General features: G+C 36.1%; 1 protein-coding gene across 2 annotated transcripts in view; it reads right to left on the bottom strand.

The window, feature by feature from the left end:
* Positions 1–25,866, bottom strand: part of NAV2 (neuron navigator 2) — a 442,768-nt gene that overhangs the window by 21,232 nt on the left and 395,670 nt on the right. For both annotated transcript variants that reach the window (XM_051965599.1, XM_051965600.1), the window contains 9 exons: positions 25,089–25,172; positions 24,505–24,616; positions 21,804–21,949; positions 18,654–18,826; positions 8,230–8,383; positions 7,150–7,312; positions 6,382–6,482; positions 3,718–3,813; positions 1,647–1,815 (listed from right to left, as the gene is read on the bottom strand). In XM_051965599.1, the coding sequence (XP_051821559.1) occupies positions 1,647–1,815; positions 3,718–3,813; positions 6,382–6,482; positions 7,150–7,312; positions 8,230–8,383; positions 18,654–18,826; positions 21,804–21,949; positions 24,505–24,616; positions 25,089–25,172 (1,198 nt within the window). The remainder of the gene's footprint in view (positions 1–1,646; positions 1,816–3,717; positions 3,814–6,381; positions 6,483–7,149; positions 7,313–8,229; positions 8,384–18,653; positions 18,827–21,803; positions 21,950–24,504; positions 24,617–25,088; positions 25,173–25,866) is intronic.

The following is a 25,866-nucleotide window of genomic DNA, read 5'->3' as shown; positions in this document are numbered from 1 at the left end:
TTACCTAGGACTTTAAGGCTTATAAAATACTTTTCATTACACAAGTCTGAGGAAAAGAATGAAAGTATTATTTCTTCATTTGAGAAAAATGAGGCTCCAAGAAGTTAACTAACTTTGTATGCTAGTGAACAAGTATCTAAGGCCAAATCCAGCTTGTTTTTCATTATGCCTGAGTGTCTCTCAGAGATGGCTGGAAATAGGAGACCCTATTATTTGATAAACTCTAATTTAATATGAATAGGAGTCTTGAAAGCTCATGTATAGATTTCAGAAAAGCCTGGAAAGACTTACACGAACAGATGCTGAGGAAAGTGAGCAGAACTAGGAAAATACTGTACCAGTAACAGCAAGATTGTGTGATGATCAATTATGACTGATGTAGCTCTTTTTAGCAATACAGTGATCTAAGACAATTCCAATAGGCTTGAGATGGAAAATTCCATGTACATCCAGTGAATTCAGATCAAAGCATATTATTTTCACCTTTTTTGGTTTGCTTTTTCTTTCTTTTAGTTTTTCCCTTTTGTTATGATTTTTCTTTCACAAATGACTAATATGGGAATATTTTAAAAATGATTGTACATATATAACCTGTATCAGATTACTTGCTGTCTTGGGGAGTGGGAGGAAAAATTTAGAATTCAAAATCTTACAAAAATAAATATCAAAAACTATATATATAAAGTAGAAAAATAAAATAACTATTGAATTTTTTAAAAGAAAATAAATTAACTGCTAAGAAATTTCAGATTAGCAATCAATTTAGATTCTAGTATTTTCTATGGCTCCAGGTTCATAAGATTCTGGGCAAGGACACTTCTTGAAGACAGGTTGATAGCTTCATCCCTAACTCCCAGAAGATTGAATTGATAGTCTGCATTAGAATGAAGTTTTTGAGAGGAAATCTTCATGAGTAGAAGACACAAGTCATCAGTAATATCATACAGGCTTCCACCAACAGAACTAGGGGCAGAGTTTTAAATAAACCCAAATTATTCCCCAAGATTGTATTTTGATAACTGAAGGTGGCCAAGAGAATTATACACATCATATCACTCCAGTATCTTTGTTCCTTCCCCCCCTCAAAAAAAAAAAAAAACCCTAAATGGGCTCATGAAGAATTGGATACCACTGAACATGAGTACATGTCCATAGATCTAAAACATTTCATTTTAATTTTAAAAATAAATTTGCATTGCTATCCTTTGATTCAAAGTAACCTATTGAACATTTTCCCACTGTAATCTAGGCATTTTTTTAAAAGAAGCAGGTATTTGGGGCAGGTGTTCCTATATTAGTTAAACCTCTATTCCTCTGCAAGAAGAGGAGTCGATGTTCATACTGTTTCATTTGATGTTTAACATCAGCCTTGTGCTTCTGCTATTATTATCCCCATTTTACAGATGAGCCAATTCTCCTGTGAAAATCCATCTTATAATAGTCATGAGCTAATGGAGCTCAGTAGTAAGCACAGTCTTGTAGAAAAGGTTTTCAGTAGCTCTTGATAAACCCTTGGGATTAGTTAAAAAGACTGCAGCATGTTAAGAATAATTGTAGTAGAGGGGGAAAATCCTTCTGCCAAGTGTTAAAATAAAAGTGCCAATTAACAAGCAAGGAGTTCTGAACTTTGCATTTGCTCTAGTTACCTTTGATAGAAACGGAGATAGTGTTATTCTCCCCAACCAGATAACCACAGGGTAACAGCTCAGGAGTCTCTGGACTATTGGTCCGTTTAATTTCTCCAATACTGTAGCCCAGAACACTGTCTGAATTCAGGCCCAGCTGACTTGCTGGGTCCACATGAATGATGTATTCCTGTGGAAAAAACGAAAAAAAAAAAAAAGACTGATCAAAGGTTCAGCTCAGATTTTAGGTGACTCATGGTTGCATTGGGTGATTTATGACCATTTCTTCTCTCTCAGAATCTGAGATGAAACAGAGCTGTGAAATGAGTGCAAGATGAGCTGGCTGTCTATAAATGTTTTTGATACTTCTTCTGTCCCCGAAGGCCTCTACAAATAATGATTTATTTGGTTAGTGATGAAAAAAAAAAAACTCAGAGAAGTTTGTGTATATTTAGTCTGGATTAACTAAGCATGGAAAAGTCAGAATACTTCTTCCAAGCTCATCCAAGGTCTCTAGTTACTAGTCCTGAAAGTAGATTTGGATAATGTTTAAGAAGACAGCTCTGGCATGAAACATTTTTCCTAGAAACTCCTCCTTTGCATCTGGGCAAAAATGTGACTAAACAAGTTTCTGGGATAAGCATTCGGCAGTTGCTTCCAGGAAAGATCAGGGCGCCTGGAAATGGGAGGCCTTGGTAGTTTGAAAGAAAAATGCTAGATCAATTTTGATGGGAGCCTCCTTGAAGGGGAATAAATGATTAAGAGGCTTCAGATGAGGAATTAAATTGGAATCTAAGAGAAAAGTTCACCAAATGGTGAATCCTCGTCCTAAAGGGGAATGGAATGATACAGTAAATGAGTTGCCAACATTAATATAGCATTTGAGACTGGGGAAAAGTTTTGTGGGTTCCCCATGCCTCCTGTCTCCTTTCCTCATCCAGTGAACATTCTGTGAATATTCAGCCTCAACATGCTGTCCTGAATCTATGAAGGGTCCCATCGCCAGGAAGGCAAAAATAGCTTCCAGTTATTTTGACAGTTGTGGGAGTAGATCTGAACTAACCAACCTCGTAAACATATAATTTGTAAGCTGGCTGGCCAAAGTTAGGGGTGTAATCTTTGAGTAAAGAAGAGTTTTCTCTATATGAGACTAACTTACTGAGAATGAATCTCCATCTTTCATCTCACAAGTGCCACTAATTGAGCCCATGAGTCTAGACACATTCTAAATACCTGCTGACTGTCATCCGTAGATCTCTCATTCATTTGTTAAGCATCTACTGTGCGCTGTGCACTGGGCTAGGTATTGGGGACACACAAAGAAATAGCCCCTGACTTTAAGGATCTTAAATTTTATTGTGAGAAACAACCTGTACATAGATAATTAAGAATATGTTATAAAGTGGGATCTCAGGTGTGTGAGGGAATGGATTTGGGGAACTAGACACTGGGGGAACCAAAATGGGTTTAGTGTAGTAGGTGGTACTTAAACTAAGCTTGAAGGGGGCTAGGGATTCTCTGAGGCAGAGAGGAGTACAAAGTACATTCCAGGCACAGAAAACAACCCATACATAAACATGGAGCTACAAGATAGAATATCATGTATAGGGGATAGATAGCAAGTAAGCAGGATTGACTGGAAATCAGAGTGAGTAAAGAAGCATGATAAAATCCTACAACAATGGACTAAAATCACACTTTGAAGGGCTTTAAATACCAAATAGGAGTTTGTACTTAAAGGGAGGCACTATGTTCTCCTGAAAAGGAGAGTGTCATGGTCAGAACTTTGTTTAGGAATATCAAGGTAGCAGTATCTTAGAGAATGAATTGAAATGGGTTCACAGGGCTGTCTCCAAAAGGTCTAGGATAAACAAATATAATGCTCTTGCATATAGTAAGTAATTAATAAATGCTTGTTGAGTGAATAGAAAATTTGTTAGCCACAGAACTCTGTTTTTTATTCATCTCTGCAGAGGTAGAGAACAGAAATAACGCATGAAGAACAATCAGATGTCACCCTCCATGTCTCTAAACAAGGACTCCCCTCTTTGGCACCCATATATCATCAAGAACACTTTTAAGAATCACTTACTTTAAAGAGTCTCCTAACCACCCCATCCAGCACATCCCACTTTGTCTTGCCACTGACTCCAATGCAGCCAATAAGAAAGAGGTGTGGCCTGGAATCCTAAGGACAAGAAAAGTATTCAAGTGAAGAACCAGTTATTCATCTTGAGATGGTGCAGCAGAATATCTAAATCACTAAAACTAAGAAAAAAAGCAAGAAAACCTCCAAATACCTGGATGCCTTCACCTTAGCTCTCCTTGAGATACAGATGTTCTGCCTATGAAATTGTCTTTCCTTGGTCTAAATAATCTCAGTGTTATTTACCATACCATGTAGATGATACTGAGTAGTAATTAAGTAAGACTGAGGACAGGGAACATGGATTCTCTGGGACATATTGGACTCTGTTCTTTCTGGGCTGCCCCTTCTGCATCCAATGTCCTTCTCACCTCCTCATTATCATCTCCCTTTTGCAAAGCTTCCCTTTAACTCACCTTACAAGCTTTCCCAAAAATGTCTTCATGGGTGGACTCCACTGAATTTAATCTGCTCGTCACTTCAGTACTTGGGAATATCTCTTGCCCAAACCTTTCTTATCTTTTTTTATATCATTTCTATCACCACATAATGATCCTAGAAAGCTGAGGCTTTATCTCTTGTTTTGGGATTTCTGCCCAAAGAGCTCTGCATACAAGGAGTATGGAAGAAGTAGCACAATGGAGTGACCTCATCCTACGAGAGTGCTCAGCTAAGAAAATTTGATAACAGGTTGGATGAGCTAAGATCATGCTTGGTTTTAAACACTTAGGATTCTTCAAAGAACACATGGTTATAGGGATGGGAGGGAGACATTTTGAAGTGGGTAAGTCAAATTAGAAGAGAGTTCACTAAAATGTAACAATCCCTTGCATTTATCATCAGCCTTTACATTATTTCAGGACCAGATGTTTCCTATACATCTTTCCCAATCTACAACTCTACACCCATGTTTCTCACCATCAATGTCATTACAGCATCTGCCAATAGTTAACTTAAATGCAAAAGCCTGATTCTGGTTGGCTGGTAGTGGAAAATTTGGGCGTGCTACAGCATCATATTGAGCAGAAATATCAGCAAGTGGGGGAAAGACAATAGACAATTATAAATATAGCACACATTTATATGCATTTATATATATGCAAGTTTCTTAGGCTTCTAGGTCTACAGCCAAGTGAGATCTCATAAACCACCTAGTCCAACCATTGCAATTTTCCAAATGATGAAACATAAGCCCAGGGAGGGTAACTTACTCAGAGCAAAATAGGCAGAAGGCATCAGAAGAAGGATTTAAATCCTATTTCTCTGATTCCACTATGACATACTGTTGACAGAGATGGCAGGTATCCTCATCTCCACTTTCCAGATAAGGAAATTGAGATTTAAAGTTCTTTGTCAATAGTTATACAGCTACTGAGTGTTAGAATTAGCACTAAAACCTAATTCTTCTGTCTTTCCCATTAGATTGTGAGTTCCTTGGAAGCAGGACTATCTTTTTCCTTTTTTGTATCCCTAGTGTCTGGCACATAGTAGGTACTAAATAAAGGCTTACTGACTGCCTGACTCAAAGTTCAGTTTTATTCCCCAGACACCATAATGCTACAAAAAGACCTGAAATGAGAAGCTGTGAGGTCCTGTTTTAAGACAATCACTTTACTCTCAACCAACCATAGCATGCTACTTGATCTAAGAGTTTAATCAAACACAAATGTAGATGATTTGTTTTCTCCACAACTTTGCAAGACCTCATGAGAAAAGAAAAGCTATATTCCTTGAATTTAGATTTACTCCACATGATGCCCAAAGCTGGGATCCTGCCATTGGTGCTAGGTAGAAGACATATAACAGAAAAGAAGACATATAACTCATCCCCCAGCTTCATTTTTGACTTTCTAATCCCTGCCCAGGCTCTCAGCACTTCTGTAATATGCGCCAGGTGTCTCTTCTGCTGTTTATGAGAGTCCTGTGATATAACTGGCACATTGGATCAATTTATTTTTGTCCAATTATTTACATGCCTCGAGTTTTTCAAATGAGCTTAGCTGACTTTGAAGTACTTCATCCATCTGTGAACCTTCGAAAGACAATTTTCAATGCCTAGTGAATGGGGAAAAGTTAATTACAATAACTTTAAAAGTACAAAGTGGGAATATTTTTGTATTTTTTAGATGTGGAAAATTCACAAGAAAGGAAAGTACATCTTGTTAGTCCTACTTGTATCCAATTTTGTTAGGGACTCATTTGTGATTTGTTGAACTTTTCTTTCAAACATAGGATTATTTAAGTTTTCTATTTCCTCTCCTGTTAATCTGGGTAATTTATATTTTTGTGCATAGATATCCATTTCATTCAGATTGCCAGTTTTCATGGCATATAGTTGGGCAAAATGGCTCCCAAAATTGTTTTAATTTCATCTTCTTTGGTTCTGTACTCTATTTTGAGCCTGAAATGTTTCTGGGATTGTTGGGGGGCAAAGGAGGGCTGGTTAAGGAAAAGACAATGTTAGTAGCAACAACAAAAAACCCACAGTAAGAATAACATAAAGCATCAAGGTGATACAGTTTACAATTAGTCACTAAACTAGGTATTTCTACCTAGGGGGAATGGGAAAGGGCAGAAGGCGATAGGAGCAGGGAAAGGGATCAAACTAACCTCCTTCCATTTCATTTCATCCTGCAAGCTGACAACTATCTTAACATGCCTGCCTCCTTCTTTCCGAGCCGAGCATTCACCAGTGTCATCCAGCAACATGTCTGCGAATGGAAAACACCAACAGCCTCTTTTAGCCACACACAGACAGCAGAAGCCACGAGGGCGGCGGCAGAATAAATCAGATGGTCCAAGGGAGGAGATGGGACACGGACTATGAGAGGTCCCGGGAGAGGACCATGAAATCAAAAGGCGCTTTGTTGAGCAGAGAAAGGCTAAACCAAAAACAGTCACAATGGCCTCATATGGGAAAAAAAAAAAATGCAGGAAATAAATGAAAAAGCACAAGCTTTTGTATGTGGAACCGGAGAATTAAAGATCAATGAGATTGATCTTTCCACCAGCCTGGAATCCATTTTTAAAGCGGGAACATCATACAAAGCTATGAGCCCAGTGATATGTCATCATTCTTCATTCACGGCATTCATCTCGCAGGTCAGCCTTTTAAAATGGATCGGAACACAATTCAGCACAGGGCAGAAGCTAAGCTTGTAGCTAGGAGAGTTTGGGGCAAAAATTAAAGGCAAGCATGATGACATTCTGGAGGCCGGGCTCATGTCGGTAGCCAACACACACCGATGTTCACGCACTCACATACACCCCACGCCTTTCGCCTTTTATTTCATTCTGATCTTTTTAGCTCAGGGCTCCCTGAGGCAACGGGGCTGGCTGCAGGCCCCGTCTTGCCAGCTGGCCCTATGGCACACTCACCCAGACTGGTTGACTCAGTGAGGTTAAGGCTGTGTTGAGAGAGGCCCAGAGACTGCCTCGGGGAAGAGGAGATGGACACCTGGGATGGAGCCCGGCTGCAGCTTCCACCGTGATTCTCAGATTTGAGCCTGTCATTCTCCGCTTTTAGCTTCTCGATTTCACTCTGCAAAGAACCAGAGGGAGAGATTCCTGCTGGGTACGGCTCACCTGTGCATCTGCAGGCAAGGATTAAGAAAACCACCACAAGCTGCTCCCCCTCCTTCTACAAACAGGAACAGTCCCAGCTGCCTCTGCACCATTAGCGGTCACCCCCTTCATGAAATTCTTAGAAAAGTCCAAGAGGGACACCTGGAATGCTCTCTAAGCATTTTAGAGATTTGAGAGCCTTTTCCATCAGCTTGCTTCAATAGATCAAGGTTCTGTAGTATCTTGGTGTGGAAAAGTTATTGTTTACATGTAATTGAAAAAAATAAAATAAAAAAATTTGCTGACTATTTAAATTTTACCTTTTCCACTCCATGGAATATTACTCAGTTATATAATATGGAAGATAATCTTTCAGGAACATGATATAGTTCACATCCTTATAATTTAGTAAATGATCTTTGAGAGTAGTCCCACTGGCTCCAGAATTCATTCCCCAGCATCAATCTGATGACCCTCTCTGAATTTGTCCTACACATATCTCATTCCCATACATGAAGCATTCATTTTAGGATCATTTTCCTTCTCAAGGAAGGAGAGAATTCAGAATAAACAAATTAAAAACAAATGTTAAGAGATTTTATTTATACATAATTGAAAAAAAATAAAATTAAAGCTTAATATAAAATTAAAAAATAAATGTTTACTGACTATTTGCCTTCTCCCTTTTCCATCCCCATGGAGTATTGCTTGATTATATGATAAGTAAGATAGTCTTTCAGAAGCACACCCACTAACGGTTGCCCAGTTAGGTAGATAGAAATAGGCGAAGGAAGGAAGGACTCTGTGTAATAACCCCAGCCCAGTCTCCTGGGCCATCAAGCTTGAAAGCCATTGCAGATTCCATTGCACACACTGTCCTCTACCTCTCCTTACCTGCATTCTGTTCATGGCCTCTCGAAGCTGGTCCAGTTGGTGCGCTGAGCTGAGAGCTTCTAGGCGGATATCAGTGAGCTTCATCTCCTTGTCTCTCAGCTCATTGCGTAACTGCATCACTGTCTCTGCCTCGCTATCTGTACACTCAGAAATGCTAGGAAAGACCGAGAATGATTGATGGGACCACTTGCAAAGGTAACTTTGAGCTAGCTGATTTATCTCAATGGGTTTGCAACTGGAACCAACAGTAAATGAGGAAAATAATGGATGATGCATGAAACGTACTTTGCAAAACTTCAAACACTATGTCAGTGTCAGTAATTATCACTTCCATCTTCATCATCTTTATGTGCTACAGTTAAACTATTTGGACCATCTTTCAATTATTCTCTGAAGGGAGATAAGAAAAGTGGACTAATAACAAACCAATAACAAATTAAGGGAGCATTGAAGGTTTGCAAAATACTTGGCACATATCATCTCATTTATCTTCACAACCCTATGAGGGAAGTGCTATAGAAATGAACATCACTATTTACAGATGGGAAACCCGAGGCCACAGAAAATAAGTGTATTGTTCAAGATTAGGCAACTACTAAGTGTCTGGAATGGGAAGTGAACCTGGGCTGTTTTCCTGGCTTCAAGCCCGGGACGCGATTGACTTCACCACATGATCTCCCTTTTGCAACATTGGCTGGGACTTGTAATAGGTAACCGTTAATACTTTTAAAACCCAGAGAGCAAACATTCTTGAAATTTTCCATATTTGAGGACTTCAACAAGCGGTGTGTGCTGCTTAACACCCCTGAGTAACACTCCAACAGCCCATATAAAGTGAGAAACAGCAACACCAAGGAACGGTCTCCTTGGAATTTGATGATGTCAGTGTACAGTGAACTAGTGGGCCTCTCTAGTGATTCAATGTGGCACAGAAATCTGAACTCCAATCAAAGAGAGGTTTTCTATTTGGTTTAAAGAGCAGATAGTTATGAATAAATAGTATGAGGGCAGTTTCTGTTTTCCAAAATTAAAAGAAAATTGAATAAAAGCAGAGAGCAAAGTGCAATTCTATTTATGTGCAAGCCCCCTTGTTTCTCATTTCCTGAGATGTTAAAAAAAAAAAAAACAATTTCCAGGGTGTACTGTCTCATCTCATTCCCACCCTCCAATCTGAAATAATTTTATGGAAGAAACTTCCTTTCAGGAGAGTTGCAGCCCAGTGACTCTAACTGTGGTCTGTAAAGTGAGACGCAGAAATAAAATCTATAAACTTTTGAGACATTTAACTGGGAAAAAGTTTTCCCTTTAAAACTTCTATAAGTGAATGGGAAGATTAGTTCCATTAAGTCACAACTTCGATAAACAAGGAAACTGAAATTGCTCATCTATTCTTCTTCTTTTAATGCAGTGTGACCCTTTTTGGTGCCTGCTTGCCTCTATTTTATTTATATGTAATTGAAAAAAATAAAATTAAAGCTTAATATAAAATTAAAAAATAAATGTATATATAAAGTATAATTATAAATAAATATATATAAATATAAATAATAAAGTTTATACTTTATATATACATTTTTTTTAATTTTATATTTAAAGCTCTTCACTATTCACTAAAGACCCACTATTTGGTCCCTGACCTTTCCAACTTTAATTATGTTCCCATTTCCTTTTCTGTTCTCTATAGTCAAATCAAAGTGGTTACCTTGACTATTCATTGTCCCTCTTATCTCAAGAATAGTCTCCTGCCTCACCTCCACTTTTTAGAATTGCTCGTTTTCATTAAGCCTCAGCTTAGGTTCTTATAAGAGGGATAAGTCACACCCACCAAAGCTCTTCCTTCAACCCTAATGTGATGAACAAGATGCTCTACTCTGAAATTCTTTTTAAGGGGAAAAGAAAGGGGAAAGAAAAAGATAAGTTTTTATATAGAACATACTGTGTGCCAGATTCAAGTGATAAGTATTTTGTTTAGTTTTTTTTAGAAATATTTCATTTGTTCCTCACAATAACTCTGGAAGATAGGTGCTATTATTATCTCCTGTTTTACAGTTAAGGAAATTGAATCAATTTTAGTGACTTTCCCTGGATCACCTGGCTAGTAGTGTCTGAAATCTGATTTGAATTCAGATCTTCCTAATTTCAAGCACATAGATCTAACCACTAGGAATTTTTTCCTTTTTCAGTTGAGAATGACTGAGTTATAGAATCTGATCAAGACTTTAATCAATTTGGGGAGAATGAAGAGATTCAGCCACTTGGGAATAATCAATTTATGACATACAGAAAATGTTTTGGGATTGATGGGAAGAATTATTCACACCTTTGAGTCTATTTTAAAGAAAGGCTCTGAAGAGAAAGATAGTCAAGTTTTAGGAATATCTTGAGAAGCAGATCCTTTATCTATTATCCTATTCTAGAAGGTAGTAAGGATATGGGGAAGGAAGTGATCCTAAGTGTAGGATCATATTCCCATCCCCAAAACTTTTTAAATTTTGAAAAAGGTCAGAAGATTTAAACCTCCCCTGGGAGTTGGTGCAGCAGTGGCCCAATCAGCAAATGACACATTAAGAAAAGTCAATTTTAGGAAATGTGACATTTGCAGGGCAGAGAGAAGTAGTATTATGGACTCTACAATGGTACCAAATTTCGAGCCTGTGGGAAACATCATAAAGAATTCATGAAGGTAGAAAAGAATTTTCATCTAACCAGGAGCTGTGAGGTGGTTATTTCTTCTAAGCTGGAGCCCCCTTTTCCCTGGACTCTTTATATACTGGGGTGAGAATGTTCTCAGACTCTCAGGGAAATGTTTTTGCACCAGTTGGTCTCACTATACCTCATTAGTAAATATCTCTTTCTAAAAGATACTAATCTGATTGTCTATTAATGGGGAGCACATTGGATGGGGGCTCATGACTGATATTATTTGAAAACATATGACTTCTTAGAACTCTTGTTCCTTAGAGCTCAGATAGGAGTAGTAGTCACCCATTCTCTGTGAATCTGACCTGTCAATGATCATGGGAGTCTATTATCATGAAAACTAGGGATAGCTAAAAAAAATTGTTGTATATGATTGCAAGAGAATACTATTGTGTTATAAGAAATGATGAGCAAGATTATGTCTGAAAAACTTGGAAAGATTTATACAAACCGATGCAAAGTGAATAGAGCCAGGAGAACAGTGTATACAGTAAGAGCAGTTTTATACAATGTTTAACTGGGAATAATAATGATATTAAGACAATTCCAAAGGAGTTCTGATGAAAAATGCTGTCTACATCCAGAGAAAGAATTTTTGGTAGTCTGAAATGCAGATCAAAGTGTATTATTTTTCACTTTTTAAATATTTTTTTTCTTTTGGTTATATCTTCTTTTAACATGATATGGAAATATGTTTTATATTATTATACATGTATAATCTATATCAAATTGTTTCCTGTCTCAGGGTGGAGGGAGATGAGAGGAGAGAAGAAATTTGAAAGTCAAAATTTTTAAAAAATGAATGCTAAAATTGTCTTTACATGGAATTGGGGAATGAATGGAATATGATTTAAAGATGAAAAAAAATAAAGATAATTAGGTAGTTTTAAAAAAAGAGTAGCATTATGACAAAACTGGGTATTTAGAACTTGGGTCACTCACAGAGGAAGAGGGAGAGGGAGAGAAAACTGTCTTATTTGTAGGATAAGTAGTTTACTAGTACAAATGGAACCTATGGCATTTAAGAGAGAATGGGTACCACATATTATCTACTACATGAACCCTTTTCTAATCCCTGTAGCCCCTGGCAAGTATTCTGCTTCCCAAAATTACTTCATATTAATTTTGTATATTTTCTGTATGTGCTTATTTATCTCTCTATTGATTCCCTCAATGGAAGTATATATTGATTTTCTCCATAATCCTTCAAGTCAAGGATTACTTCATGTTTGTCTTTGTATCACAAAATCAGAGAATATAGCAAGTGCTTAATAAAGGTTTTTTGACTCACTGATTATCTGTTCACCCATAAATAGATATGCCTACAGACGGACTCCTGACATGGCAGCAGAATATAGGATCATAAAAAATGGTGAACTTTTTTGTTGTTCTTTGTTTGCTTTTTTTCTCATTTTTCCTCCTTTTTTGCCTGTTTTTTCTTGTGCAGCATGATAAATGTGGTAATATATATGGAAGAATTTTACGTGTTTGACACATATTGGATTGCTTGTCTGGAGAGGGAGTGGGGGGAAGGAAGGGGAGAAATTTGGAACACAACAAGGGTGAGTATTAAAAACTATCTTTGCATGTATTTTGAAAATAAAAAAAGTGAAGATTTCAATTGCTAAAAAAAATAGCTTTGTGAGTTTTAATGATCACAGGAGTGGAGGGGAACCCAAAGCAGCAAGCTTTGCTGTTTCTTGGAGTGAAGACAGAAGAAACTTGAGTTCAGCAAAGTTACAAAGCTGAAGTTGATTATCTATGAGAGAGACGTTAAGCATGTGGCTGCTACAAAAATAATCCAGCAAGTTGGCTTTCAAAGTACTGTATACTGGGTTTGTGGCCAAGAAAAACCTGACCTGCATAACTAGGGGAGGGTGGTGGATTTTTTAATTGCCAAAGGAAAAGCATTTATAAAATTGTCAAAAGAGATATGATGATATTTGGGAGGAAGGCAGAAAGAGAAGAAAAAGTTAACTGCAGAACAGCCACATTCTGTTATTTTCTCAACTCTGAATCTAAACTACTTTTTGAAATATAGAATTTAAAAGGTGGCACACCAATATTTTATATATATAAAAGCATTTGATATTTGAAGCAAGGCTTTTATTTTATGAGAAACTCTACAAATATCAGCCTATTTAAGGTTTAACTATCTATTTCTGTCTAATATAGGGTGAAGAACATATTGGATGTAGAGTCAAAGTTCTAGTACTAAGTGGGTTACCATGAGCAATCTATGCCCCACTCTGATTCTCAGTCTCCTATAATAATAATAATAGTAATAATGATGATGATGATAGTAATAATACTTATGCAACCTAAACTTGTGAGGAAATTACTTTGTAAGATTTAAGGCATAATATAATGGTGAGATGATGATCCATAAGAGTCTTGATCTAAAAAAGTTGGAAGAGACTTCAGAGACCATTTATATATTTGAATCCCCTCATTTTTGTGGATATAGGAACAGGGGTTCAAGAGGGTTGCTAGAGTTCATCTAGGTAGAGAGCATTAGAAGCAGAATTTGAACCCAAATTTTCCTGACTTCAGAATTATTGCTCTTCCAAGAGGTAAGAGTATATCAAAATCAAAACTATGGAATATTAAGCATTTATCTAATGTTTATTGAATTGAATAAAAACAAAAAAATTCATGGTGACAAAGGTAGATATTTATAATTAAAGTAAACTTTTTCCCCCTCACAAAGCCACATACAATTTTCAAACTATGGTTAGGTACGCTAAGGTTCAACTATAGTCAAGCTTATTTAGTTTGGGATGTTTGCAGGGAAATATTGTACAAACTGTTTCCTTTTGGGGGATAATCACTTTCCTGACTTAATTAGAGCTATTTGGCATTTGAAGCTCATCACAATCATGGCCCCGTTCTACTTTTCTCATTTTCTTACACCTCAGTTCTATTTATACATGCTAGTGATATCAGCCCCCTTGTTCTTCAAACAGGACACTGCTTTCCCAACTCCACATCTTGTCACTGGCTCTCCCTTCTCACCTCTGACTACTGACTTCCCCAGCTTCCTTCAAAATGCAGCTCCAATCCCACCTTCTGCAGAAGGTCTTGCCTGTTGCCTACAGCTGCTAATGCTTCCCCCTTCCAGGTCACTTTTGTCTGTTCTCTATATATCTTATATATATCTCATTATGTGCATGTTTTGGAATTCCCCCCATTAGCAGGAAACTACCCAGTGCCCTCTGCCACTCTTGTTTTTGGGTCCTCAGTACTCAGCATAGTGCCTGGAACAGAGAGAGCATTGCTGACTGAATCCAACATGTAAGCACTCCCTTGTGATACTCTAGCCAAGGGCTTTAACCTTTTCTGTGTCATGGATTCCTTTGGTAGTCTGATAAAGCCAAAGGAAGCCTTCTCAGAATAAATTTATGAAATAAAATGCATAGGACTGAAAAGGAGCTAATTATATTGAGAGCAGTTAGATGTGCAATGGATAGAGTGCTAAACCTGCAATGAGGAAGATTCATCTTCCTGAGTTCAAATCTAATCTCAGACATTTACTAGATTGGATGATTCTGGGCAAGTCAATTGTAAAATGAACTGGAGAAAGAAATGGCAAGCCAATCCCGTATCTTTGCCAAGAAAACCCCAAATGGGGTCATGAAGAGACTGACATGATTGAAAACAACTGCAAAATACTGAAATACAGCTATCAAATATTAAAAACAAAAATTCACAGACTCTAGTTTTAGAATCCCCACTCTAGTCTGTGACAATTAGATCATCAAAGCTCCAGTATATTGTTGACAAAGCTTGTTTTAGTCCTTATTTTAACTGATTTGCTTTGCCATCAAAGTCATAACCAATAAGGCATTTAATTGCTCTCTAATTCAGTGCAAATTTTTTTTTTACCTTTAGTCAATACAAAATTCCAATCAACATCACCAGGGAATATGTACAATTCAATGTTTAACACATAAAAGCACTACACTGGCAGCTCTTGGATAAACGATGAACAAAAACCTGGAAGAGAAACAAAATATCTCTCCTCACCTGCAAACATATGAAATCAAGTCACATCAATAAATACTTATAAAGTTCTTACAGAGCGCCAGGCACTGTGCTAAATTCTAGAGGAAGAGTGGGGGGAGTAAAGTTATCCTGACCAACCCCATGAAGAGGCTGATTCACTAACATAAAGAACTATAAGAAAGATTTCCAATGTATGGTTTAAGAAAAAAAGTTTGCCATCAATTTTAACCAAGTTTTAAGGCTTCTTAAGTCATAGTTTCTTTCTCTAACTAGTGTCACTTTATTCATTCCAACCCATTTTTTAATGTTATGTTTTGAAGTTATGGCCTCTCAAGGGTGGGGATTCACTTTTACCTTCCCACAGTTGGCATTCCTTCCTTGCCAAGAAAGTGGGTGTTTTCCTGTCACAGCCCCTGATTTCCTTTCTTTGGTTTCATCCCTGAACTCCCTTGAATTTCTTTATTTTTCACGTTCTTACAAACCTTTCAATGTTAGAAATGAGCATTTGCTACGCACCCAGCCTTTGGAAAATTAGACCAAAGACAAACATCTCCAGATTCTACGGACACTGTGGAATGTCAGAAAAGGGCTTTGCCAACCTCGTCCAATCCCAATGGGGAAAGTGGTTTTTGAAAAAGAATTCTTTCTTATAGTCTCTAGCTGCTCTGTGTATGTATCAAGATCCCAGCTAGATAGTGTGCTACTCTGGGTGGAGTTCTGTTATCTAATTCTTTCCCTCTAAGATTCTCAATACAGAATCCTGAATACAACACCAATTAACTAAATTTCTGCTAAATGAATGTGTGAATAGTGACAACTTGTCAACTCTATATTAGGGACGGATTTACAAACTTCAGCCTGTTAATTGGAAGCATCTGAATGTTTTCAGTGTATTATCCTATCAACAAAGTTATTATTTCCCCATTTTCTAGACATTCAGATCAACTAATCAACAAGTATTCATTCCCTCTCTTCCTCCAGAGCTTAGCACTGTACCTGGGACATAACAGAAACTTAGTAAATATTTGTTGATGTGACTTGACTTCAGATGTTTGCTAAGAATCTAAGTGCAGGGCTTTAACCAGGTATCATATCAAGTATGAAAGTAAAAAAAATAAGATTTCTACTTTTAAAGGAACCTAGAATTCAAGTAGGGAAATAATATATCTGTATCTAAAATGAAAACAACATGAGACATTATATAGTGATAAGATCAAAAGTAGATGCCTATGGGTTCGGGAATGCTTAAATAAATTGTGATACCTAATATAACACACTGAGTGGATCTTTGGGCTGTAAGAATGACAAAAATTATGGATACTGAGAAGCATGGAAAGACTTGTATAAACAGATGCAAAGTAAAGGAAAAATAACTAGGAAAACAATTTACAAAATGATTTCAAAAATGAAAAGGGGAAAAATAACAACCAAAAAACACAATGGTGAATTATAATGAACAAACTTGGCTCTAAAGAGGTAACATGAGAAGACAAGTTCTCTTTGTTTTGTTGTAAAGGTGAGAGATTTATGGTATGGAATAATTGTGCACTGTGATTTTTTTTTGATATATTGGCTGGCTTTCCTGAATTTTTCCTCATTTTAATTCTTTGTGATAATTTCTCTGTGGTAAAGGAGAGGAGGATATATTGGGAAATGTAGATGGTTTAAAAACAAAAAAGATACTAATAATTTTTTAAAGTTAGAAGATAGCAGATTTAGAACTGGAGGAGACAACAGAGATTATTTACTCTAATCCCCTTCTTTTAGATGAAAATGAGTTCCCCCCCCAAAAAAGGAAGTGACTTTCTGATTCTCACAGGCACAAAACTGTAAAGTCAGATCCAAATCCAGCCTTCTTACCCCATTCTACTGATCATTTTATGAGAATAAATAAGGTGTCATACTTTCAAAACAAAATTCTCTATTTAGTCCATTGTCTTGAACCTCCACTTTGCACAAGCCATTGAAGCATTTTCTTACTATAAAAATTGCCACTAAAAACCACAAAAAAGGAAAAAGAAATGATAAAATTTCCCTTTAGCCCATTCTTCTTCCAAACTCCCTTCCCTCTTTCTTTAACAGTGTTTAATTTTTCAGTCACCCAGATTCATCTCCTATTCTTCCTTTCCCCTTATCCCTTTAATTTCTTTTTTGTTTGTTTTATCTCTCTTATGAATTCTTGCCAATTCTACCTTTATCTCTACAACTTTTTTTCATTCTCACGACCATCACTTTGCTTCAAGTTCTCTTCAACTTTCACCTGGATTATTAGAGTAGCTTCCTAAATATCTCTGTTTCTAGTCTTTTTCCTCTTATATCCAATATATATGTAACTACCAAAATAATCTCCCTATGACACATGTCCTATAATGTCATTCCCCTGCTCAAACATCTTTACTGGCTCCATACTGCCTTCAGATTTCCTCTGAAGGAGGATTTCATCCTACAACCTCTATCATTTACAGCCATTGAAATGTGGCCTCTGTCTATCTTTCTAGGCAAATGTTATATCTCTTTTTTGTGTAGTCTACATTCTAACTTAAGGGGCCAGCAGCTGTTCTCCCAATTTGTCACTCTCTTTCCTGCTTTCTTTGTTTTCATGTGCGTTGCTCCCCTTGATTTTTCAATGTATTTCTTAAATATCTTGAAATCCTTAGCTTCCTTACGGCTTAGCCTAGGTGCCATTTCCTTTGGAATAGCCTTCTTTTTCCATGTTCTCTTTTCTCAAATATTATTTTTATTAATTTATTTGTTTTTGCATGGTGTTATTCAGGAAAATGTAAACAATCTGTAGATGGGGATTATTTTTCTTCCTTGTGTTTCTATCCCCAGTGCAAGAACAGCGTCTTTTATGTAGTAGGTACTTAATGAATGTTTGTTGTATTAGAACTGGATTTTGGAAGGGAGGGTTTCAAAGTTCATTAGCCTGATTTGAATGCTTTTTAAAACTCTGTTTTCTAATACCTTGGTAAGTCACCATTATTCTGATGAGATGTCAAGAAAAATTTTAAAAAGCAGTTCAAGTTCTCTTTAAGAATGAGTAATCTCACTGAACAAGACCTCCAGGCCACATGAGTAAGTAATATTTAATAATCAGAGTTCTAATCCTAACATTACTTTACTTTCAGTTCATGCTTTGTACTTTTTGTTTTTGTGGCTCAAATAAAAAATTTTATGGTCGCCTTTGCTTTTTACAACAGTCATTTCTATGATTCTTCTCTGTCCTTATTTATCCTTTGTAACAAAAAAAAAAAAGCTAGCTAAGCAAACTGAACAATGAGTACTTTGTGTTTTTCTGAATTATCATATTTGATCCTAATATAACCCAATGATATGTTGGGGCATAATAGCATGATAGGGCAAGTATTATTATTCCCAGTTAATAGATGAGGAAACTGAGGCAAAGAAAGATTTTATGATTTGTCTAAAATTATTCAGCTAGGCAGCAAGAAGCTGGGATTTGAACTCAAGTCTGGATTTTCAATCTAGTGTCACTACTCTAATATATTAGGTCAAAAAAGAATTTTCAAACATCATCTTCCAATGAAGTGGTATTCCCTGGAAAAATTTTAAAGATTCACTGGTAAAAATAGTACAGCATATAATAAAAACAATATTCCTAGTTGCAATTGTTTTTGACTATACCATTGTCCCAAGGAAACAAAGATAATTTCATGCCGTTTCTTCCAAAAAATTTAAAAATTATAGACTGAACTTACAGAGAGTTTGAATGAGAATTCCTCAGCAGTGGCGTTGAGCCCGTGGAACCATTATGTGGCAACTTTGGTGAGGAAGGCAAAGAAGAATCTGTCATCTCCTCAATGTCTGAATGGGAGGAAGCTGACTTGGGGGACTTCTTCTTCCCGAAAGCTTGCTTGAAGGAACTGCGTAACTGAAAGGATAAAGTGGTAAGCATAGAAGGAATCCTAAGAAATGTCCATCCATAGTTTGCTAGGGCAGATAGACAGACATGCAGACTTTTGAAGGCAAGTGGCAACCAAATGGCTCACTCTTTCCAAGGAGAAAGGTCACCAAAGACTTTTTCTTTTTAATAGGGCATTCGGGGAGAGGCAGGAATCAGAAACTATTAAAAGGACGCAACCTAGGGAGAGCATTCCATGTCTACTCTTTTGTTTGAATCTACAGGTAGAAACAGCAAGACGGGATGTGGCTCAGCAGATAGAGGGATGTTTGGATGATGAGGTTACAACAGCAACAAAGCGATATGCTTAGACACGGTGACGGATGCCAATGAGGTTAGTCATATGGATGGATGGGTTAGCTTGGTATTTGATGTTTTAAAGTTTGTCTTGCTTACCTCATTGACCTGCCAGAGGAAGCGCAAGCAAAAATTGGGAAGGGGAAGGAAAAAAGACAATTTTTAACAGATAAAGCCAGTGAATGGGGAAAGCTTTGGACTTTTCAGAGATAACATGACCAATAAACACCACACAGAGAGCGGCTAAATCTAACTGACATGGCCAAAATATAAGCAATTGAGAATACAGAGGCCCTCTCCCTTAGAGAAGAGAAGGAATAGAACTTTTGGCCTCCATATGATCCAAATTCTTTCAATTTCTCCTTGACTGATAGAAAGTTTCTTACATCTTTTGCATGATTATTGAAATAACAGAATTTTGCTACTCTTTTATCTCCTTCATCTTTTTGCCCTTCATCAATATTATGTTTACTCAAAAACACTAAATTACTTCCATTCTAGAGTGATTAATGTTCTCATCTTTAAATTATTCTGTTGTTGTATGTTTTTTTTTGAGTCACTATCTTTTTCTAAAATCATTTTCTTTCAAAAGAATTTAACATAGCCACAGTGGGTGTTCAAAATATTTGTATGATTGAATTCAAATTCTAAGACAGAAAAATGGCTCCTAGACTACAAAGACTTTGATCACTCCATCATCCAGAGGCTACAGAATTAGATTAAGCTTCCCCAGGTCTGATATTTCTCTTTCTTTCTGCTCCCTACTTTGTGGTCATTTCATGGTTTTCTGGAAGCTCTGAAGAGTTGACAGGAAACAATAAAACTCAATCCCTTTTACCTGAGACTCTGAAATTCTCTCTAAAATAAAAGATTCATGGAGAAGGATGTTGAAATTTTGGGACAAAATTGTTTTTGGATGCCTATGAATTGATAATATCTATGCTCTTGTAGTCTCTCAATATGATGCTTAATTAAGAGTTACTTCTAAGTTAAATAGACCCTAGGTCTTAGTCACCAAAGGAGGAGGAAATATTATATATATATATACATATATACATATAATTACATATTATTATGTAACCATAATACATAATAATAGATAACATATATTTATTAAAAACTCTATATGCATGTATATGGATGTGTGTGTATATATATGTTTATATATATATTTGTTTTTTTAATGTTCTTCTTAGAAAATTCAAGTCCCTTTTGATTTTTATAAATAATCAAAGCATTTAGCATAGTAGACAAATATTTGTTGACAGATTAATCATGTTATGCTCAACTCACAAAGTGGTTGCCTAAAAGCCATTTGTTATTTTAAAGTTATTTAACAATTAGGATAAGTGAATTGGGTTTTTTAGTGCTTGCAACTAGTAAAGATATATCATGTCTAAAAAGTTAACCCTCTTTCCCATTTAATTAGACCTTGCCACCCATCCAGGACAATGTAAAATGAGTGAGGAGTGTATGGGATGAACAACAATTTCTAGAACATTAAGCAGACCATGATGATAACATGACAATGTTACTCCTATATCTGGAAGATGGAGACAGTTTCAAAAGAACACAAGACACCCATTATTTTTAGAAGAAAGAAGGTCAAAATCATTCAAAATTCTATCAGTTATAACTATGCAATAGTTATAGTTATATAGTTACAACTATTCTCATTGAATGTGCTAACAATGGAATCAAGAGAACAGGAGAAAGATTGAAGTGTCTCCCCCAGGAAAAGAGCGGGGAAGTGAGTGTTACACATTGTCCTTTGTAGGGTCATCATCACTGATTGCACTGCTGTAATGGTAAAAAAAAAAAAAAATTCAAGTACATCTTCTGAAGATATAAAAACCTGACTAATACCACAGTGGGAGACAATTTAATTAAACTTGTCATTTCATAACAGGACCGTTCACATTCTCTTTTGTAACACTCATTGATCAGAAAACAACATTTTACATTGAGAAATATAAATATTTCTTTTGTCAGCAGGGATATTAGGGGCATTCAAAAGGAAGGCTTATTTACCTCTAATTTCACTCCAATAAAATGTAAATATGAAAAAAAAATAGGCCACTAATATGAGTGAACACCATCCAAAGAAAGAGGGATCTAAACCAAAGAAAATGTTAGCTCTGGAATCCAGAACCTTACACACAATGCAACACAGGAAATATGGGACATTTGTGAAATGGAAGGGTATGCATTTCACATCTAATGGAACAGAAAAATTCTAAGGTAATGGTTACTTAAACTCTATGATTACACTGAGCCCATCGCTGACCTGAGGAAACAACTAGGTAGGTAAAAATTTGTTACCTAATTATTTTTTCTGCGTCATATAATTAAAAGTCTAGTTAAGAACCAGTATAGATTTTATCCCAATTGAATAAGAGATAAAGAGTATCTCTTATTTCATCCTTATGAATCTATTCATGGGATCATAAATTAAGAGCTGGAAAGGACCTTAAAGATCATCAAGTCCAAGACCCTCAGTTTGGAAGTGAGACAATTGAGGCACAGACAGGGTAAAGGACTTGTTCAAGATCTTGTCAAGAGTAATCAGCAATGTTCAAATCCAGGTCTTCTCATTTTCAGTATATTGCCCTTTGGGAGTTTCTCAGCAATATTGCTAAATTGTATTTACCCAATTCTTCCTCTTCTTTTTCTTTGAATCACTCTCTATGTTGCTCCCCACACTAGAGTGACTGGTAGCACTATTGATGCTGGAGACACTATCTGAAGAGTGTTGTCTTCGGATACGAAGATCAGTAGACTGTGACGTACCATTGCCTGTATGGAAAAAGAGAAACGGCTGACTTAATAAATAATTTGACATCAGGAATTAGTTGTCAGATATACATATTCTTGTATTGCTGACACTTAATTTAGAATGATTAACTGATTCTTTTTTAATCAGCTCTTATTAGTAACTAGACATAGAACCTTAGAAAAAGTGCTCTTTGCTCAGTAAAATGAGATGTGACGCTGTACCTCCTCATTCAAAATCCAAAACTCACCTTTGTGACAAGAGGGAAAATAGCCAAAAACATGTTAAATCAATCATTTCCAAAAGGTGTCAAATATTTTGAATAAATCATTTTAATACTTTGGCTCAATCTCTTTTCATAATCTTTGTCTCATTCAGGATGCCCTCCATCTTGTATGTGGAATTAAACCATGTCTGTGGGATGGAACAAGTCATATATCAAATATTCCTGTTATAAATGATAAGATGCTATATCCCAGGTGGAAAATACATCTCATTCAAAAACTTTTGACTAAGTACTTAAAATTCTTTTATAAGTCACTGGATGCACTAGCATGATAATTCACAGGAAGTCTGAATCAGGTGAGAGACTAGATCATGTCCTGTGGATCTTCTATAAACTAGCAGACCAATTAAGATCTCAGAGATTTTAGCTAGTTGGCAACTAGAGAGCTGTTCTAACCAAGCCCCTGAGAGTCACTTTGGGAAGGCTTGGGAGAGAGAAGAATTTCATTCTCCAGTCTCGCCATTGGCTCAAATCACTGGATTCTGAACTTCCCACTATCTTATAGATGATCCAACAAGGATAAAATCTTTCCATTGAGCCAAACAAATTTTCTGTACCCAGAAAGATCAAGTCTCCCCATCAATCCAAACAAATTTCATATACCATGTGATTCCAATTCAGCCAATGGCTTTCAATGATTTTTCTGTCCTTAGTCTAATGTCCCTGAATGATTTGGCTGAGATGCTCTAACTTGATTAATGTATCAGGTCTTAGTAATCTTATCACTTAAAGTGGAATAGGGTAACTAATTGATCAAATGATTCAATGATCCCTACTTTAAAGTGAGGAAAGAAGTCTATATTTAAAGTCTGTAAGAATTCCTGAATTTGAATCTGGTCCTGATACTTATTCCCTCTGTAATCTTAACCAAATTCTCTTAGTTTTTCTGGACCCCAGCTTCCTCATTTATAAACTGAGGCAAACAAGATGACTTCTAAGGTCGTATTCAGCTCTAAAGTAATTAACTCACAATTCTATGAACTAACAAAGCATTTTAAACTGTCTAAAATGGTTTCTGAATTTTTTGTTTTTCAGTTCTTTTCATCACATCTACCTATTTGTGACCCCATCTGGGGTTTTCTTGGTAAGGACATTAGAATGATCTCCTTCTCCAGCTCATTTTATAGATGGGGAAACTGAGTCAAAAAAGGGTTAAGTGATTTGTCCAAGGTCGCATAGCTAATAAGTGTCTGAGAACAAATCTGAACTCAAGAAGATGAGTCTTTCCTGATTTTAAGTCCCATGCTCTATTCATTGCATTATATAACTGTTGGCTTTCTGAGTCCAGTCAGGTTAAAAACAGCTTCATTTTTAAAAGGAGAAACTTCCTAGAAGCAACCACACATTTTATTAGCATTTTTATAGCATTGCCTATGGAAGAAAAGAAAGTGCAACTCTGAGCCTAAGGGATAAGAGGAGATAGATCTTTTTCAATTTTTTTTTTGGTTTCTTTTAAAAGGAGATTATTTTGAACATTGCTAAAAGCTATTCTCCCCTGCCTCTCACACAAAACTTCAATGTGAAAATGCAATGAGACATACAGCATTTTTATACAAATAAGTTCTTCGGCATAAACTGAAGAAACAATTCTTATTCTATTTTATGTCAGTATGAAAATATAAATATTTTTGCTATTCTAGTAGAGTTATAAACTGGAAAATTAGCATTGAAGAAACTTAATAAACTTTGCCAATATAAGCATACGTCCTTTGTGATGGAAAATGCCATCTCCAGCCAGAGAGAAAACCATGGAGACTAAATGTGGATCAAAACATAGTTTTTCACTTTTTTTTTCTTATTGTGATTGTTTGCTTGCTTGTTTTTAAATTTTTTCTCATTTTTTTTCTTTTGATCTGATTTTTCTTGTGCAGCATGAGGAATATAGAAATATTTAGAAAAATTGCACATATTTAACTGGTATTAGATTGCTTATTACCTTGGGGAAGAGGAAGGGCAAAAGAGGGAAAAATTTGGAATATAAGGTTTCATAAAGGTGAATATTGAAAACTATCTTTACGTGTACTTAAAAAAATAAAATACTGTTTAAAAAAGTAAAAGAAATGGCTTTTTCTATCTTTGATGCACAAAACATCAGTGGAAAGAAAAAATTGAATAATTTTTTGTTAGATATTTTCAATTTAATGCTATCATTCACGAACCTTGGATTCAACCAAAAGTTTGATCTCATGTAGATATCTGTAATCTCCAGAAGGGAAGTTGCATCAGATGTTATCAAGTGGTGCTATCCCCTGGGTATTATGCTTCTGCTAAAAATAGTTTCTGTTTCTTTACCTTTGCAGTTGAGCTCAGGTGTGTTAATTACTCCATTAATGGCAGCCTGGGCAGCAGCATTTTGCTTCTTTAGAAGTTCAATTGTTTTTCTTAACTCATTCAGTTCAGAATCCTGAAGAACAAAGGAAAAGATTTATAAATCTAAATTCTTATTCACCACGGGGGAGCAATTATTCAACTTCAGAGAAAATGCCTGGAGAGGAAGAATAGCTTAGTGGAAGACTTTTTTTGTTTGTTGTTTTTTTTGGGGGGGTAGGGGTGGGGGGGCGAGGAGGGACAATTCTAGCGGATCAGTGGAGGTTTTTTAGGGCTTATAAAACAGCCAGACAAAAGAAAAAGCACAGGGTTATGTGGACCTTGTGTCTCTTAGCCATATGTACTTAGCATTTGGCTAGAATGAATATTACCATAAAATCAGACTTCCTTTCTACTAAGTAAGCACCAGGTTGACATGTAGACCCTAATTTCAGGGACTTAAATTAAATTAAATTAACATGATGAAATGATCTAAAGGAAACCAACTGAGAGCTTTCCTTCTTAATACCTTACAAGGACAACCAAGTAATATTCTTTCCGATACTTGCCTTCTGTTCGGCCGTCATGGTCAAACTCTGAAGTCTGATTGTCATATTCCCAAGGCTTTGCTCAAAGGCTGCTACAAGGTGGGCCTGGAAGAGAAGTCAAGGACACAAAATGGATTTAGAGAATCAACTCAATCCTAGAGAATCAACTCAAAAACTACTTGAAATAATTAACAACTTTAGCAAAGTTGCAAGATATAAAATAAACCCACATAAATTATTGGTGTTTCTACAAATAACCAACAAAGCCCAGCAGCAAGAGATAGAAAGAAAAACCCCGTTTAAAATAATTGTGGACAGTATAAAATATCTGGAAGTCTACCTGCCAAGACAAACACTAAATGAAATAAATGAATACATTACAAAACACTTTAAAATCAAACAAAGTCAGATCTAGACAAATGGAAAAATAACATGGGTAGGCTGAGCTAATATAACAAAAATGATAATTATTCCTAAATCAATCTACTTGTTCAGTGCCATACCAAATTGCCAAAAATTATTTCATAGATTTAAAAAATAATTAAATTCATTTAGAAAATCAGTCAAGAATATCAAGGGAAATGATGAAAAAAAAATTAAAGGATGGTGGCTTCATCATACTAGACCTAAAACTGTATTATAAAGCAGTAATTATCAAAACCATTTGGTACTGGTTAAGAAGACACAATAATCAATGACTATAGTAACCTATTGACTCCTGGAAAATAGTATGGCAGAAACTAAGCATAGATCAACATCTTATACCCTATATCAGGATAAGAATGAAATTTAGACACAG

The sequence above is a fragment of the Antechinus flavipes genome, chromosome 6 (genome assembly GCF_016432865.1).
Source record: "Antechinus flavipes isolate AdamAnt ecotype Samford, QLD, Australia chromosome 6, AdamAnt_v2, whole genome shotgun sequence".
NCBI lineage: Eukaryota > Metazoa > Chordata > Mammalia > Dasyuromorphia > Dasyuridae > Antechinus > Antechinus flavipes.
The sequence above is the reverse complement of the archived record's forward strand: the minus strand, read 5'-3'. Positions and strand labels throughout refer to the sequence as shown.